This window comes from Bidens hawaiensis, unplaced genomic scaffold, assembly GCF_021521415.1.
Source record: "Bidens hawaiensis isolate Kalapana, Puna unplaced genomic scaffold, B.hawaiensis_p1.1 tig00003536_1, whole genome shotgun sequence".
NCBI lineage: Eukaryota > Viridiplantae > Streptophyta > Magnoliopsida > Asterales > Asteraceae > Bidens > Bidens hawaiensis.
Genome location: NW_027491199.1, coordinates 601,679 through 617,879, shown reverse-complemented (window position 1 = coordinate 617,879; position 16,201 = coordinate 601,679). Strand labels below are relative to the sequence as shown.

The 16,201-nt window shown below is 34.8% G+C and overlaps 2 protein-coding genes and 1 non-coding gene across 3 annotated transcripts in view; 1 reads left to right on the top strand and 2 right to left on the bottom strand.

Annotated features, from left to right (window-relative positions):
* Positions 1-1,157: 1,157 nt before the first annotated feature.
* LOC143623740 (eukaryotic translation initiation factor 3 subunit E) lies at positions 1,158-4,478 on the bottom strand. The gene is made up of 8 exons (XM_077094578.1): positions 4,225-4,478; positions 3,265-3,419; positions 2,935-3,162; positions 2,363-2,484; positions 2,079-2,298; positions 1,857-1,999; positions 1,625-1,762; positions 1,158-1,468 (listed from the first exon to the last, which is right to left on the bottom strand). Exons 1-8 carry the CDS (start codon positions 4,436-4,438, stop codon positions 1,369-1,371), a joined length of 1,320 nt encoding a protein of 439 aa, XP_076950693.1. The 5' UTR covers positions 4,439-4,478; the 3' UTR covers positions 1,158-1,368.
* Positions 4,479-8,976: 4,498 nt separating this feature from the next.
* Positions 8,977-9,048, bottom strand: TRNAQ-UUG (transfer RNA glutamine (anticodon UUG)). The gene has a single exon. It is a non-coding gene; the product is annotated as a tRNA-Gln (tRNA).
* A 2,250-nt stretch (positions 9,049-11,298) lies between these two features.
* Positions 11,299-16,201, top strand: part of LOC143623703 (uncharacterized) — a 65,534-nt gene continuing 60,631 nt past the window's right edge. Inside the window, exons 1-2 of the mRNA XM_077094547.1 lie at positions 11,299-11,463; positions 11,559-11,867. Coding sequence (XP_076950662.1) covers positions 11,317-11,463; positions 11,559-11,867 — 456 coding nt within the window. The 5' untranslated portion in view covers positions 11,299-11,316. The remainder of the gene's footprint in view (positions 11,464-11,558; positions 11,868-16,201) is intronic.

Genomic DNA, 16,201 nt, shown 5'->3' with positions numbered 1-16,201 from the left:
CCTTGGTTCTCTCCCATATTGATTTAACCAACTGGAATTTTAACACGTATCAAAACCTTTAACTGCTAATTGTTAAAAGTTGGCCTGCCGGATAGGCTTGTAAACGAACAGAACGTTTAGTGAACCATTCAACGTAACGTTGGTAACATGAACAAAGTATTTTGTTCATTTAGCTAATGAACATGAAAGTATGCCTTGTTCATTCATTTATATATGTTTACGTTCGTTCATTTAAATTCATTTATGTCCGTTAGTTTACGTTTGTTAATATATTCATTTAAACTTTCTAGGCCCATTGCAGTTTAGTCTAATTTTAATATCTTTTTAGTTCCCGTGCATTGTTGCTCACGTTTGGTTTTAATTACTTTTAGCTCAGTGTTCGTTCATTGGAAAAAAAGGTATGTATATACATAGTTTCCCTATCTATAATAATTAAAATAATATTTAATTAAATTAATAAATATATGAAAAAGAATAGGTGTGATGTTTTTCCTAATTGGTTCACAAAGTTAACTCGTACAAGGTAGCGGAGGGCAACGTCCTAGGTTCCATAGTTTCTTCACGCCACAATCGGCAACACTCAGGTTTAGAAACATCGTAACGGTATTTGGGCATTGTAAGTGTGATGTGGACATGTGTTCATATTCCATTCTTTATTTTTATTTAAATGATCTAACTAAAAATCTACGTTTATCCTGTTAGAAAACCTTCACGTCTCATTTTTTATGTTTATCTCGCTATTCATTATATGGAATGAATAGCGAGTTGATAAATATAAGAAATCACTATTCAATCAATATACAAACCATATAATTTATGTATAAGGAAAAATATAAAGAATATGATAGAGCGAGTTTTTTTTTCATGTTTACCATATATTTTAAAGATATGAAACATTATAAAGAATAAGCTGTCAATACTCAATTGGAAGGGATAAGTGACATCTAACGTCTAGTCAGCAAATAGACAATTTTAAATTTTAATTTTAAGGATGTAGTGATGTTAGACCAAATTTGGATAGGTAAACCTGTTTAGACTCTTTTTTTTCTTATAGTGACAGTTCATTACTAATAAAACAGTTCTAACAATAATACCCAGATAACCAAATTGACAATGTCAAAATAAATTTGCCGTTTAGGTTTGTTTAACCCATAATACAAGTAAAACTGATGGTTTTGATTAAGAATAATGAGAAGTAATAAGGTAGTACATAAAAATAGAAGGCTCAAAGCTAACAGCTTTGTTTCAAGATCTTTACCACAACCGCCAGTTATAATCTCAAATATCTAGCATAAACATGAATCTCAAAATTCCAACAACATTCTAATAAAACAAGTAAAAAACTCTCAAAATCCGCAACAAGCAAAATCATCTGGCTGTTTGTGCCTGAGCATGTTCCAAAAGCTGACTAACTAACTTGTATGTGCGACCCGACAGCCCTTTTGTGTGGTCAATAAGTTGCTCATACCTGCCAGAAGAAAGTCAGCAAAGATTGACCCGTTTAAGTTGTTGGTAAGTTAACTTTGTCCACACAATATGTGTAGAATATAATTTAGCTCATGTCAAGCCGTTATAATTCTTTTTAAGTTAACATCATATTTTAAAATTAATTCTTTGTACTTACACATTAGGGTGATTGGGCTCCATAACAACAGTTCCAGTTTGGGTGTTGATTTTAGCGTCTAGCTTTGAAGTTCGGATGAGATTTAAAATCCACCTTTCAGCATCTTCATAGTTTAGGTTTAGTTTCTCAGCAAGCACCCTGCAAATTCATTAAACCAAACCATTAAACAAAATTCATAAATTTTCAAACCCCAAAAGATACAAGGAATAAATATAATAAAAAAAGTATGTACCCCATGTCAATACGCTCATGTATTCTGCAGTAAGTCTCAAAGATAAACAATCGAGCATTTTCAAGAAACTCATCCTTCAATGGCACAACTGTATAGTTGCTTTCTTCAACCCGCTTGCCCAAAAACGGATCGTTCAGTATCACCTGCATGTACATTTGTGTTTTAAAAACAAAATCTTTCATGCATATATAATAAAGGAAAAAAAAAACAAAAGCAGCTTACATCCTCACACTCCTTCATCTTCTTTTGGGCACCATCAAAGTCAAAATTGACATAAACGCAAGCCAAAAACTCGGTAATTGGATCCGAAAACGAGTGCTGTTCTTGCTGAATGACTTTAATGAATTCTTTGAACTGAGGCCTTCTTTTCTTGTTAACAATAAATGCAGTTGCAAGGTAACGCAAGAGATGTGGAGCGTTTGTTTGAATGGCATTTAGATACCTAAAAAACAAATTTCATAAGTAAACAAATAAAACTTAGTGTCAGAATAATAGGAGGGCCATACTTGTCCTGATTAAATAAATCAATGATTTGTGTTCTGCCATTATCATGGTTGAAGAAGATGAATAAACTCCAATGCATCAACCAAATCCTACTTTGAACTTGATTCAATGAGGATGCAAAGTTCTGAAAGAAAATACTTCTCATTAAATTACTTATAAAAGAAAATAAACTAATCATAAAATTAGAAATATAAACAAGCCAAACCGCGCGCTACTCAAAATTGGCTCACAAAAAGCTGAAATCGAGCCAAGCTATTACAACCTCGAGCCCAATCTCGAGCCAAAAATAAGCTTGCTTAATAAACAAGCCTGAGCTTCACTTATTGAGCTCAAGTTGGCTCACGAGCCTAAACGAGCCCATGATTAAAATATTTATTATCTGATAAATTTATTACATGTTTATTTCATAATAATATTTATTATTGATATTATTTATTATGTAGAGAATTATGATAAAAGTAACTAAAGAATATATATTATGTTATATATTATTTAGACAAGCCTAGTCAAGCTCAGGCTCGGCTTGTTTGCACCCTTACATGAAATTACTGATATAGTATAAATAAAAAGAGACCTTGGAGTCTATTATTTCCTTCAAACGATTGAGTTCTTCAAGAGCAATGTCCCAGTTTTGCATGAGTATTTCAGCTGCTAGCTTTCCCCACAAGGCACTCAGACTCCTTTCAGCATTGGTGCACAATGCTCGGTACTGATACAAGTAATCAGCTGCTCCTGAGTAGTTACCGCACTCAAACTGAAACTTTGCATACTGATATAGTGCTTCTATCTGCTCCGGACCAATCTGTTAAAACATAAAAAGTTATGAATGCATGAGCAAAACAAACCCATGTAAAAAACTATGCACAATAACATCAAATCAACAAAAACAATGGTGATGAAGTACCTGATAACGTTCAGTTAGCATCTGGAGGTTATACTGTTTGTCAGCCCTCAACTCCTGAACTGCATTTGGATTTTGCAAAAATGTGACCAATGGAGCTGCTGCTTCTTCCAAAGACTTCAATCTTGCAACTACCTCTACTCTCCTGTCCACCATATCTAATGATAAAAAACAAACCATTAATAAACAGCTAAACTAAAACAGAAACTTATTATCCAACTGTACATACATACAAAACAAAAATATACACTATGCATACCCCATCACAAGCAATCTAGCCTGACATAATGACTAATAACTTTAACAATAGCGTACTCGCCTACCTATTACTCTATTAGTAACCTTGTAAAATTTCCCTGAAGTTAAAATTAATATAATATAGTTTTGACACAGATATCACTAAAAAGTCAAATATTTACAAAAACAAATATTACAATCACAAAACATGACAATAAACAGTCCCTGTTCAGCTTATGGCATAACCTGCATAATTCTGATTTTACAAATCAACATGTTTACCTACAAAAATCAAAATCTACTACAGTACCACCCTAATTTGAATTGAACAGTATAATTCTTCAAAAAATACAACATTCCAATAAACAGCCAAGCTACTCGAGCTCGGATCAATAATAAGCTCAAAACGCAGCCTCGAATACAGCTCGCCAAGCCTTAATGATCCTTGTGTATTATTAAGTTTGACTGACCTTATTTGAGCCTGCATGTATTAAGTTTACACTTCACAGTCAAGCTTGAGCCTAGCTTTGGCTTGTTTAAGGTACTAAGAGAGTGTTTGGGTTTAGGATTCCTTATTTTACCTCCTTATAACTTTTTCCATAAGTAACTTAATAACTTATGCACTCACAAAAACACATAATACCAAGCGTCTTTTAAGTTAATAAAAAAGAAGCAAATCCTAAACACTGCCCCCTAAACATATTACAAATAATATATATATAAAACCTTGAGGAACGTCTTCGGTGTGGTAGAGAGACTTGTGAATATCCATGGCGTAATCAACCATATTGGTGTTGTTGAGGAGCTCTATCTTGGCCTTGAGGATTTGGTCGTTGGGGTAAAGCTGCCGTTCCTGTGTGAATTCCAGCAGCGGAAACACCAGATGCCTGTCCAGATTCGGAGCAATTCGAGGCGTCAGATCGTATTTCGACATCGCCATTAGTAAACAAGATGAAGAAGAACAAAGATGTGTTTATTATTATTATTATTATTGTAACAGTCTTGTTTCAGACGACGGCGGTGGATCTGTTAGCTAGGGTTTTATCGCTTCCTATCTTTTCTTTTATGCGCTTATTCTTTCCTTATCTTCCACTTTCGGTCCTTCGCCTTTGTTACTATTACAGTCTACTCCTTAACAAAATATTAAATCTCCGCTAATTGTTTCAACAGCAGAATACCGGTGAACGCTTCTTCGCAAAAAAGGAAGGAGTCAAGGTGGAATTCAATCGACTGCTATTTCTTTTGTTTTTTATTTGATTCTAGTTTGGTGGGTCTATTAACTTAAATTAATTATAAAGAAAAAAATGTTTTAGGTCCAGTAATTATAAGATGATCAGGATCTAACCTTGTTTTATATTTTTAAATATATATAAAAAAGTTTTAGCACTCAAAAACTACGGGCCTTGACAGTCCGACACATACACACTCTAGGCCGGATATTAGAGGATCCTTTATTTATCGCGCCGATAGCACTGGCTAGCTTTACCCATTCACTCCACCCGTAAACTCTTCAATTTAGGTTTAGGTCTCCACAACTAGCCAACGGCATAACAACTCGAGCGTCCAGGCAAGCCGCTTATGGATTTAGTTTGTGCTCATTTATCAATTTCTTGTAATAAGACTATGGTTTTTGCATTATGTCATTCTTGTAGAATATCAAACAACAATCGTTTACCATTTTATGATTTGAATCATGTCACGTTTGTACCTTTTGATTTAATACATTTTGATCTTTGAATCTCGCCCATTTTGATTTAATGCAATGCTGGTTCAAGTGGTTTCACCCTTAAAATGAATTTAAAGCCCATGTGACGATCTCAGAGTTAGAAAAAAAAATACAAAGTGCAAGGGACCAACCGGGTTCGAACCCGAATGATTTTATATTATACTAATGACTGTTATTAATTTAATATTATAAACAAGCTTATATACCCGCGCGGGCATGTAAGATATTTTACCTGCAAGTGGTAACTTGTAAGTTGTGGCGCACGGGCACGTTTGCAAGCCTGCCTGCCATTTTTGTAGAGTATAAAAAGATTGTTTATCTAAGACCTGAATAAAATAGACAATTTAAATAAAGCACTCCTGCCATTTAATTCATGAACATCCCACTTTCAAAACTTGTATCATATACATGAACCATTAGTTAGGTTTAAAGTCTTTTTTTTGCGTTAAATAAACCTGTTGCATTTAGGAATGTAGTTGCTGTATCTTAAAACATATTACTTTCTCCATGTTCAAATCTTTAAACATCAAAATGCAGAAAAAAAAAACTCTGATCTTCAGGACCCCCTGCACCTAATTCATCAACCGGGTCCAAATCATGAAGAGGGTCAACATCTCTATTATGATTAGACCCGTTTAGTGAAGGCTCTTGTAGATTGGTTAATACAACTATTCCCAGACGTCGGCACATGACCGGCAGGGTTCACTTTTATTTTCCTCTCACCCTGGTATGCAGTGCTGACATGATCGAGTACTTTAAACTTCCTATGAGGCTATGAGGACATGTTAAAGCATCTGGCACTTAATTTCCCAAACTTAAATGTTTTCCTTCCAAGTGCCATTTGGGATCTTTAATATCCCACCTCCAGAAGGCCCTCTAGTAGCCTACAACAAAATCATTCAATTATGTAACAATTTATATCTCCTAGTTTTAGTCAAATTCTAGACAAATTTGGATTCAAATTGCTAAGGTTAGAACTTGCCAGAATTTTTCAGTAAGCTGCATCCACCAATTATTAAATGCAAGCTGCTCAATATCTTTGCATAAGCACATAATTTTGTGAGTGAGTTAGAATACCAACAATGAAACTTAGTCAAGTCTGCAAAAAGAGATCCATGTATAATGCTCTTATCAGCTGACAAAGTTGTTTCATGTACTCTTTTTATATTTGCTCCAAATACGCCTTCTTTTTTATAATTCTATACAATAAATGAAAATAATGAGCATATGGAAAGTTCATATAACTTGTAAACAAACAGATGCTAAAATCCGAAGTGGCAATTTCTCGTCATATAACCTGTTGTCGAAGTCGTGTGTTTAACACGTTGATTTCTTGCCTAATTATTCTTCTTTGTCATCCAACTTGGGCTATCATCTACATAAGAAACGGAAGTTAAATTAAGTGGACAGACACTACCACCGAACCACCACACCATTGGAACCCGGCAATGCCCAAAGCCCACGATAATCGGGCAGATGAAGTGGACAGACACTACCACCGAACCACCAAACCATCGACGTCCGCTTGGTTTAAAAAAGCGTTAGGCGAGGCGAGGCGAGGCGTTTTGGTCCAAAAAGCCGAAGCGTAAAGCGAGAGCTTCACGTATGTGAGGTGCTCAATAATAAAAATACTAAAAATTAATTATACATGATATTCTACTTGTTAATCAGTCATAAAGATAAAACATATTTGTAAAACTAAACATGAATACTTAATACGTAGTTTAAACATTATAAAAACATACTTAAAAGTTGCAAAAACACTTGGATTCTTAGAAAACAAACCCATTAAAAATAAAAAATGTATTACACAAGCATTTAATAATAAAAAAAATAAAAATGTATAGTAAAAAGTAATAATGAAGAAAATACCGCTTGAGTCATAAACATATGTGTAATAATTAGGAGAGTTTGAACCGATTAAAAAGATGGGACTAATAACTAAGGAAAAGATAAACTTGAACCGTCTAGAAGGTTGACAATTGGAGAAGATAAACTTTGAATATAAAAAATTAAAGAATGGTTTGAATTGAAGATATAGTGATAAGATATATATAACACGGTTGGGTAATTTTTACGGATGGGCCCCAACGTTAATATTTTAAGCAGATGGTCCTAAAGTGTTACATTTTCAACCTAACTTAGACAGCATCACATGAAGCAACGCCTCAAACGCCTCATGCCTCACCCGTTGATGCGTCGCTTCAGGCCGCCTCATGTAATTTCTCGCCTTACGTGAAATAAGGCGTTTTTGCAAACGCCTCGAGCGCCTCACGCCTCAGGCGCGCCTTTTTAAACCAAGGCCGTTCGGCGCCACCAAGGGGCCCGAATCGAATCCCGGCAAAGCCACAGACAACGATAATCAAAACCTGGCAAGAATACGCTAGAGGCGTTGATTATGATTTAGAGAGGAGAGTACATAAAATGAGTCGGTGAAGAGTGAAGCCTGAAAAGAGAGAGAGAGAGAAAAGAAGAGTACAATACTGATGATGAAAGGGTGATGAGTCATGTAGCACGTGTCGGGAAAACGGTAAAGATTTTGATGAACAGTAAGTTTATACATGTTTGGTTTTTAATATATATATATATATATATATATATATAATATTACAGAAACTTGACACCAGGACCATTGTGCTAACCGACTCAGGTCAACTACTTAAACCACTTGAATCAAATGAATTGAAACGGTGATATCATTGATGAAGGAATCAATATATAAAATGGCGACGAAGAGAAACGAAATCAGCCTCAGCAATTGTCCTGGACAACAGTTCTCATATTTGGTTCTCAGCCACTAACTTTTAAACAATGCACCTATCTTATTCTTCAAATGTTTCTAATAGGAAAAAAGTTCAAATTCAATCTCAAGTACTTGCTTGACGAAACTCTTAAACTCAACCCGACTTTTAATTATAACACCGAGTTGCAGATTCTGATTTTGGAAACATATTATATCAAATTGTCATAAGAGCAAAAAGAAACTACCTGATACAGTAACACTATGTATATATCATGCCAAATAGAGACTAGATATACTCATAAGGCTGAGTGAGTCGATATTGACCTCTACATACAACATTCCGAATGCTGGACACATTTATACTACTACTCCCCCAAAAAAATATCCACTTGTCTATTTTAGTTTGTCAAAGTTCCATTTCTGTCCTTAACGCACTTATCACAAAATCATATCAAGTGTACATCTTAAAATTCTTGTGCATTTTGTAAGGGTAGAATTCACATCTAGCTATCATTATTAGATAATGCATAATCTATACATTCCTAAAACCATGTTCTTTTTTTTCCCCTACCCTTAACGGTCCTTATTTTAGGACGATGGAAGTACCGTTTGCTCCTTATAAATGATATTTTGGGACTTGGGTAACTGAAAAAAGAGAACTTACAGACTGTAGTATTGAGGCAATTTGGGTGCTTGACATATTGACAATATTAAATTATATCATTAAGCTAATCATAGTTTTAACTGCATAACTACCGGTATCTAATTTATTTGGATTTTTGTAATAGTCATAATGCTCACAGCCTTACATTATTTTGATTTTCTTAACAATCAACTTTTTATTATTTTAATTTTAAGAAAACAGCATATAGCACATGTTAGTTATCAAGAAAGACATTTAATATATATTTTAAGAAAATTCAGTGTATTATAATTCACAACTACCTAACTCACCTCACAAAACCATTCACGCAAAATGAAGTATAGAAAGAAAAAAACTACCAAAAAGAGGTCCTACCGGGAGTCGAACCCAGGTCGCTGGATTCAAAGTCCAGAGTGCTAACCACTACACCACAGAACCAGATATGACACCTTTGCACTGTACTTAAATATGTAAATTGATTACAGTAGTTCAACTTATGATGCTTTGATTACAGTAAATCGATACATACCTAAACTAATGCTTGTTTCCTGCGATGAATCAACAAATTTTGTTTGATCAAACTATGATGCTTTGCTGCAACGATAATATACAACTGCAATGATTCCTTGCTAGGCAGATACGCATGTAACGGATATTGGATTTGATAGCACCTCCTAAAATATAGATTTTAACTACCTAGGTGGGTCGGAACCAGGCCAACGTGCTATCGAGTATAACAAATCACAGGAACCGATAACCATACCTAAATACTACAGGGTTGGTCCTCACATATATAGACGGTCCCGGTCTTCGGTTCTCACAGGTTGGAACCGGAATTTGCACACGCCTATCTACTGCAGTGTCAAATAGCCCAAGATATACAGACCTGCAACGTAAGTAATCTCAATGATGAAAATTATGTTGCAGGCCAGCCTTCTCTCAAATTGAGATATTTAAAAAAGGGAAAAAATACAAATACATTTGGGTTCTATAAAGAAACAACAGTAGTAGATTTACCATTAAATAACATTCCACAAAATACCCCTTTCAATTTGGTCAACTCAAATGCTTATCCTCACCCGCCCACCAAATCCTTACCATGCTGCTATGATTATCCTAGTTTTTAAACTTTTCTAGTGATGTGGTGGTCGTAATTGTGCGTGTAATAGAAGTGGCAGAGGTTGCAGTGCAGTTGTAGGGGTTGTAGTGGTAGGGTGTGCCTAATGAGGCCAATGATGGTAGAAAAGGCAACGAAAACATAACATCACGCATAGCTCCGGATATTATTATGTTTGAATGGGTTGATTTTATTGGACCACTGGATCGTTTATGTTGATCCATGGGGTCATATAAATAAACTGGATCACATCCAAATATGATCCACTAACACGCCTAAGCCTACTTGACATACAAAACTGAGTGACATCATTCATTGAAGACCTTATATGTTTAAAGATAGCGTGTAGTCCTAGTAACTCCACCGTTGTCCAAAGTAAAAAAAAAAAAAAACTCAAGGCGATTTTATCAAAGCTCATTTTGTCGGTCCTGTCCACTTGTCCCTTTAATTCCATCTTTGCATTCCCCTTACTCCAACTCAAGACGTCAGGCGATCTCACCGAAGTTCGTTTTTTCGATCTTGTCCATTTTCCTCTCTAATTCCATCTCTGAATTCCCTTTTCTCGATTAAATTTTCTCCCAATCTAAAGGTAGATAATCGATCTCTTAATTTCAAGGAAAGAGGCATGTTCTTGATTTTAATTTTCACCCGATCTAAACATTAAAAGTCGATCTCTTAACTAAGAGTTTACTTTTATGGACTAGATTGCTGTTTTTTATACTTAATGCTTGTTTTTAAAAGTAAAATTGAGAACAGGGTGCATATGAAATCGGGAAAGTACAATCGTAGAGTTTTAAATCTACTAGTGTAATCCGATGACAGTCAAATTTAGGGGATAATGCAACTTAATATTATATTAGGGTTTATAATGTAAAATGAAATTGGGGATCCATGATGTTAAAGTTTAAATGTTTAATTAAGAATTCACTATTTTGGAATGATGTTCGATTTAAAGTTTGGTAAATGCTTTACTCGTTTAAATTATGCATTGCACCTATAGTAAGAGCATAATGTATGAGATTGTAACATTAAGCTCTACTTTTAAGTTTTAACTGAAGTAGTTAGGAACAATGTTAGGACTAATTATGTCAAAGTTAAATTAGGATTTGTGTGATCAAGCTTTGTTTATCATATCTTGTTGGGGAAAATCAACACCTTTACTAACTTGTATTTTATACACTTATAAGCATAACCATACTAAGAGAAACCATCTTTTGGGATACATTTGCACCTAACTACGTTACGAAGTAGTGATATGGCACGACAACGAAACCAACGAGTACATGCCAAGCGTGACGGTGCTCAGGGCCCACCAGGTTTATTTATGCAACTTACTTACAACTACTTATATCCTTTATCAATATATCATGCTTATATAATAAGTTCATACACTTCTCATGTAGCTACACGAGGAAGGAGCCATTCTGAAGGAGAGTACGGGAATCCTCCTACAGTCCCTCGACCTATAAAAGTTAGCAAAACACAGTAAGTACTATGTTAATCATTTTAACTAGAGGTGACCAGATGGGTCAATTGGCTTTGACCCGTTTTTCACTTATTTAGGCACCATTAATTGATGCATGATTTAAATGCTATTATCTTGTGAATGCAGTATTCTAGATAACACTGCCACCAAGACGCTACTAGCTATAATGCGCGCTAAGTGGCCTATGGGTACTTTTACGTTAAAAAAAGCACCTGAAACCTTTTGGCCCTCTATCATCGCCGAGTTCCGAGTAAACACATTTTTCTTAAAAAAAATTCCATTTATCATCGACTAACAATACTTAACCTAATATTATACTTAATTCTATATGTTGGTTTTTGATAGAGATACTATAGCTATCATCCTGGTGTATCGGATACTGATGGTGATGCTGTTGTGAAAGAGCACGTTGCCCGTACAATGACCCAGACCCTATACGAGGAGAGGAATCGGGCTATGATACGGGCCGAACAAAACAACACATCACTTCAGGAAGAGTGCCCGGCATACTTTAATAATGACGTGTGGAGGTCTTTCTGTTCTCATTGGTGCAAGGCATCCTTTAAGGAGAAGTCTGCTACTAACGCAGATAACAGAAGGAAACTTCAAGTGGTTCATACAACCGGAGCAAAGCCATTCAATAAGTTTAAGCAAGTAAGTTTAATATATAGTTGATATAAGTGTGTTTAACAACTTAACATTCTTTCTGTGTCACTTTAATTTTTAGGAACTGGAGCAAAAGTACAGCGGGCCTCCTACAGTTGTACAATTTTGGGAAGAATCACACAAGAAGAAAGAAACAGATGACTGGGCATCTGGCGAGGCTCAGTTGATTGGGGTATACTTTAGACTTAAACGGTTTTATTAATAAGTAAAGTTAACAAGTTGTATGATAAATACTTGGTTGTTGATCAGAATCGGATGCGGGAGATATTAGCATCAAAAGGAGCCGGTGGCGAGTCATCTCAGAGTCAGAGATCTGGGATTTTAGCTTTGATAGAGGCCCAAGGGCCCATTAAGAAGAACAGGGCCCTTGGTCTCCCTCGAGTCCGAGCAAATTCAGTTATCGAGGCCCTGCATACTACAAAGAAGCGTCGAAGCCAGATGAACCGCAGGGGTCGGCCAGGCAGAAGCTGGGGCCAGACAGTATTGAGATGATAAGTAAACTAATTGGTTTGGGTTGCAAAGTTTGTGAATTTGATATTGTTTTGATTAAAGAAGGTTAAGAGGATAAGTAATTAATTACTGTGTGAGTTAAAGTACAGTGTCATCATATGCAGTGTAGCAATTGGAAAAACGAAAACTGGGTTCTTAAGAGTTAATCTAAAACTCGTAAAGACGCATCATTAGAACTGCAGAGCATCATCTATCAATGAAATTTACAGAGTGTGTTATAAATAATAATATTCTACAGATCCTTGCTGCTATGCTAATGAACCCTAAAACTGAAGAATTAAGAAATGACTTACTTCGAGGAAGGAATCGAGAGCACAATCGGCAGGCTGTGGAGTGATCAATCCATCTTCACAAAATTATTATTTTATTATTATTATTTGGCTGACCGCCTAACCTATTATTTTATTGTTCATTATGATTATGATTTCTATATTATTTCAAAATCAAAATCGATGAATTATATTTTATTTTTATATAAAATTTCTGAAAAATAGATAGTGGCTCGTTCAAAATAATCCGAATCCGAATTATTCAAAAATTCGAATTTGAACTATTTGAAATTCATATATCCAAATCTCGGATATCATTCGGATAGTAATTTTAAAAAGTTTTAGATCCGATATCTGAAATTATAAGTTTTTTTTTAATATTTATTATATTTAAACATATCTTACTAATCTAATAAAATGCTACTATATATTGCTACTTGTCAACCTTTCATCACCAATCACTTTTTTAACCCATATTCACTAAAATAGTATTATTAAGATCAACCCGCCTGACTAATGTTATCTGGATCCGTATCTAATTCAATCCATTTGTTTCCCCCTTCCAAATAAAAAAACCTTACGCTACAGACACACAATGAGGCGCCTCTTCCCTTCGCTGCCAATCTGCCATTACTTCGCTGCCTTCTCCCTTATCTGATTAAACCTACGAGACTATTCATCTCCATCACTGCTAACGTTCATCTCCACCGTTGCTTCAAACTGTTCCATTGTCGCTTACTTTTAGGTAATTTTACAATCTCATGCTTTAGAACTGTTGGTGCCTACCATGAATCATGGGGTGGGATTTAAACAAGAGAAAGGAACATTTGAAATTGATTTGACGGTGTTATTTAAATGTTTGGTTGATGTTGATTGTTGTTGAATATGTATATAGTTGCCATTTTTTAATTAATAGTGTCACACCCCGACCAAAGGCGGCGGAACATGCCGGGGTGCAACGATTGCTCATAAGCGCATGACACTATTTAAAGCGACAATATTTAACAAACTCATTTCATTTCACAACATCGAAAATGTCACGTAACAATATTCATAAGTCAAATACAACAACATATAACAAAATATAGCAAATCAAATGTTGTTCATTCTTGCTAATATCCTAGGTATTTGTGACGTTTTCTTCTCCAAACTCCATAATCAACCTAAATGCAAACCTGTAATATTTCATAAAATAAAGTTTATCGACACAAAGGTTGGTGAGCAATTCATAAGTTTGAGCATATAACTATATAACACGAAAAAGCCACAATCTTGTATACGAAACGATAAATAAAAGCAATAACTAGGATAAATAGATATCGCTAATAGAATTACGTTAGCGACACCTAGCTATAAGGGGATGCCAAATAGTCTAGGATTTTATAGTTATCGTTAATTGCATTACGTTAACGACACCTTGCTATAATGGGATGCCAAATAGTCTAGGATTTATAGATCAACCAACCAAAAGCGATAAACACATAGGCATATAATCACAGAACACCAAATAGAGCATTTATTTAACTAAGGTATACAATAACGTTTGTGGTTTAAGACCCAAGTATAAAACATTTAGTTTATATAAGATGAAATGTCGCCCCCAAAACAAAAGATGGAAAACGGGGTATGAAAGTACTCACGTTCAAGTAATAAACTTGAAAGATGATAATTTGGAGATTTGCCGGAACGATGAGTTTAACGTATGAAGCCTAAATAAAAGAAAGTCTTGGATTTAGAAAGGTTGTCTTGAAGATATTTAAATAAAATAATTGTTGCGAAAAGGTAAACAATTAAAGTTCAAGGTTTAAAATGTAACTATTTAAGAATTTATAATAATAACCCTTTAAAAATGTCAGTTTGCTCGAAACCGGGTTAAAGTATCTAACATTAATATTTACTTAACCTATGTTAAGTAATAAGGTGGGAAAAATGCAAAGATGCAAGTTCCTTTGGGATAAAAATACTAAAACGGGTCTTTAACGAGTGTTCGGGTTGTTGGTTTGGGTCTTGAGGCCATTTTAGGGACCGAAAAGGGTGTTTTCAAGACCCAACAAATGTAAAACAATATTGTAACATAAAATCCATCATTTTGATTATAACGAAGGTTTTGGTTTACAAAACGGGTCGGTTTACATAATAAAACAAATACAAAAGTAACCCGAAATTGACAATTGTCATAAATAGATTATCAAGCGATAAACAGCTCCAAGCGATAAACAACATATATTATATTGTAATTGCAATTTTAATATAATAGTAAGATGTTACATTAGTAAGTGGTTATTCACTACCTTTTCAGCTAATATTTAAATTTTTTTCATGATTTATTATGCATGTAATGACTCCAAATCCAGAAAATGTTACAATCGATACACCTATTGTTGATGCCCTGCACCACATGCACGATGGAAAGTTTTTACATATTTCTGTTGTCGATAGAGGTAAAGACAATGTTGTCTGTTTGATTTTATACATTTGATATAAACATTATACATACAGGTTGTATATCTAAATTGCATTTGGTTTGGTGCAAATGGAGTTGCAGTTGCCATTGTTGATATTCTTTACACCGCTCACGTTGCAATAACCATAGTACCTTGCTGCACCAAGGTATCACTTAGATTTTTTTTTTAAAAAAAAAAATACTGCAGCACGGTTCGTGTACTCGTGTTCCTGGGTTGGTAGGTCCAACTAACCCGAAGACGACCTGAAACCTTATTATATTTTCAGATTCAATAGTCGACAAAATATTGTTTTGAATGTTTTTTTAAAAAATTGTTTCACGGTTCGTGTACTCGTGTTCTTGGGTTGGTAGGCCCAGCTAACCCGAACACGACCCGTAACCAAATTATATCGTACACATGAACTAAACACGACATTCGTATTTGTTGGTTATTTTTTGTTTTGCACCAAGATTCTATAAAAAGTTTTGGCTTCTTTTGAACAAAAGTTTTCCCTTTTTAATATATTTTCATATTCAATAGTTGCGTAAGATGTATTATGGTTCCGAAAAGATGACCAAATAACACCAGATTGTGGTAATTGATGCAACTTTACTATATCAACCTTTCAAAACTAAAGTAAAGCAGAACCGACACCAATGTATCACTTGGATTTCTTTTTTTTTTAAATATTGCATCACGGTTCGTGTACTCGTGTTCCGGGGTTGGTAGGTCTAGCTAACCCAAAGACGACCCGAAACCTTATCATATATTCAGATTCAATATGCGACAAAATATTGTTTTGAATGTTTTTTTTAAATTGTTTCACGGTCCGTGTAATTGTGTTCTTGGGTTAGGAGGTCTAGCTAACCCAAACACGACCCGAAACCAAATTATATCGTACACATAAATTGAACACGACATTCGTATTTGTTGGTTATTTTCTGTTTTGCACCAAAATTCTATAACAAGTTTTGGCTTCATCTGAACAAACGTTTTGACTTTTTAATATATATTCATATTCAATATTTGCGTAAGATGTATTACGGTTCTGAAAATATGACCAAATAACACAAGATGGTGGTAATTGATGCAACTTTAC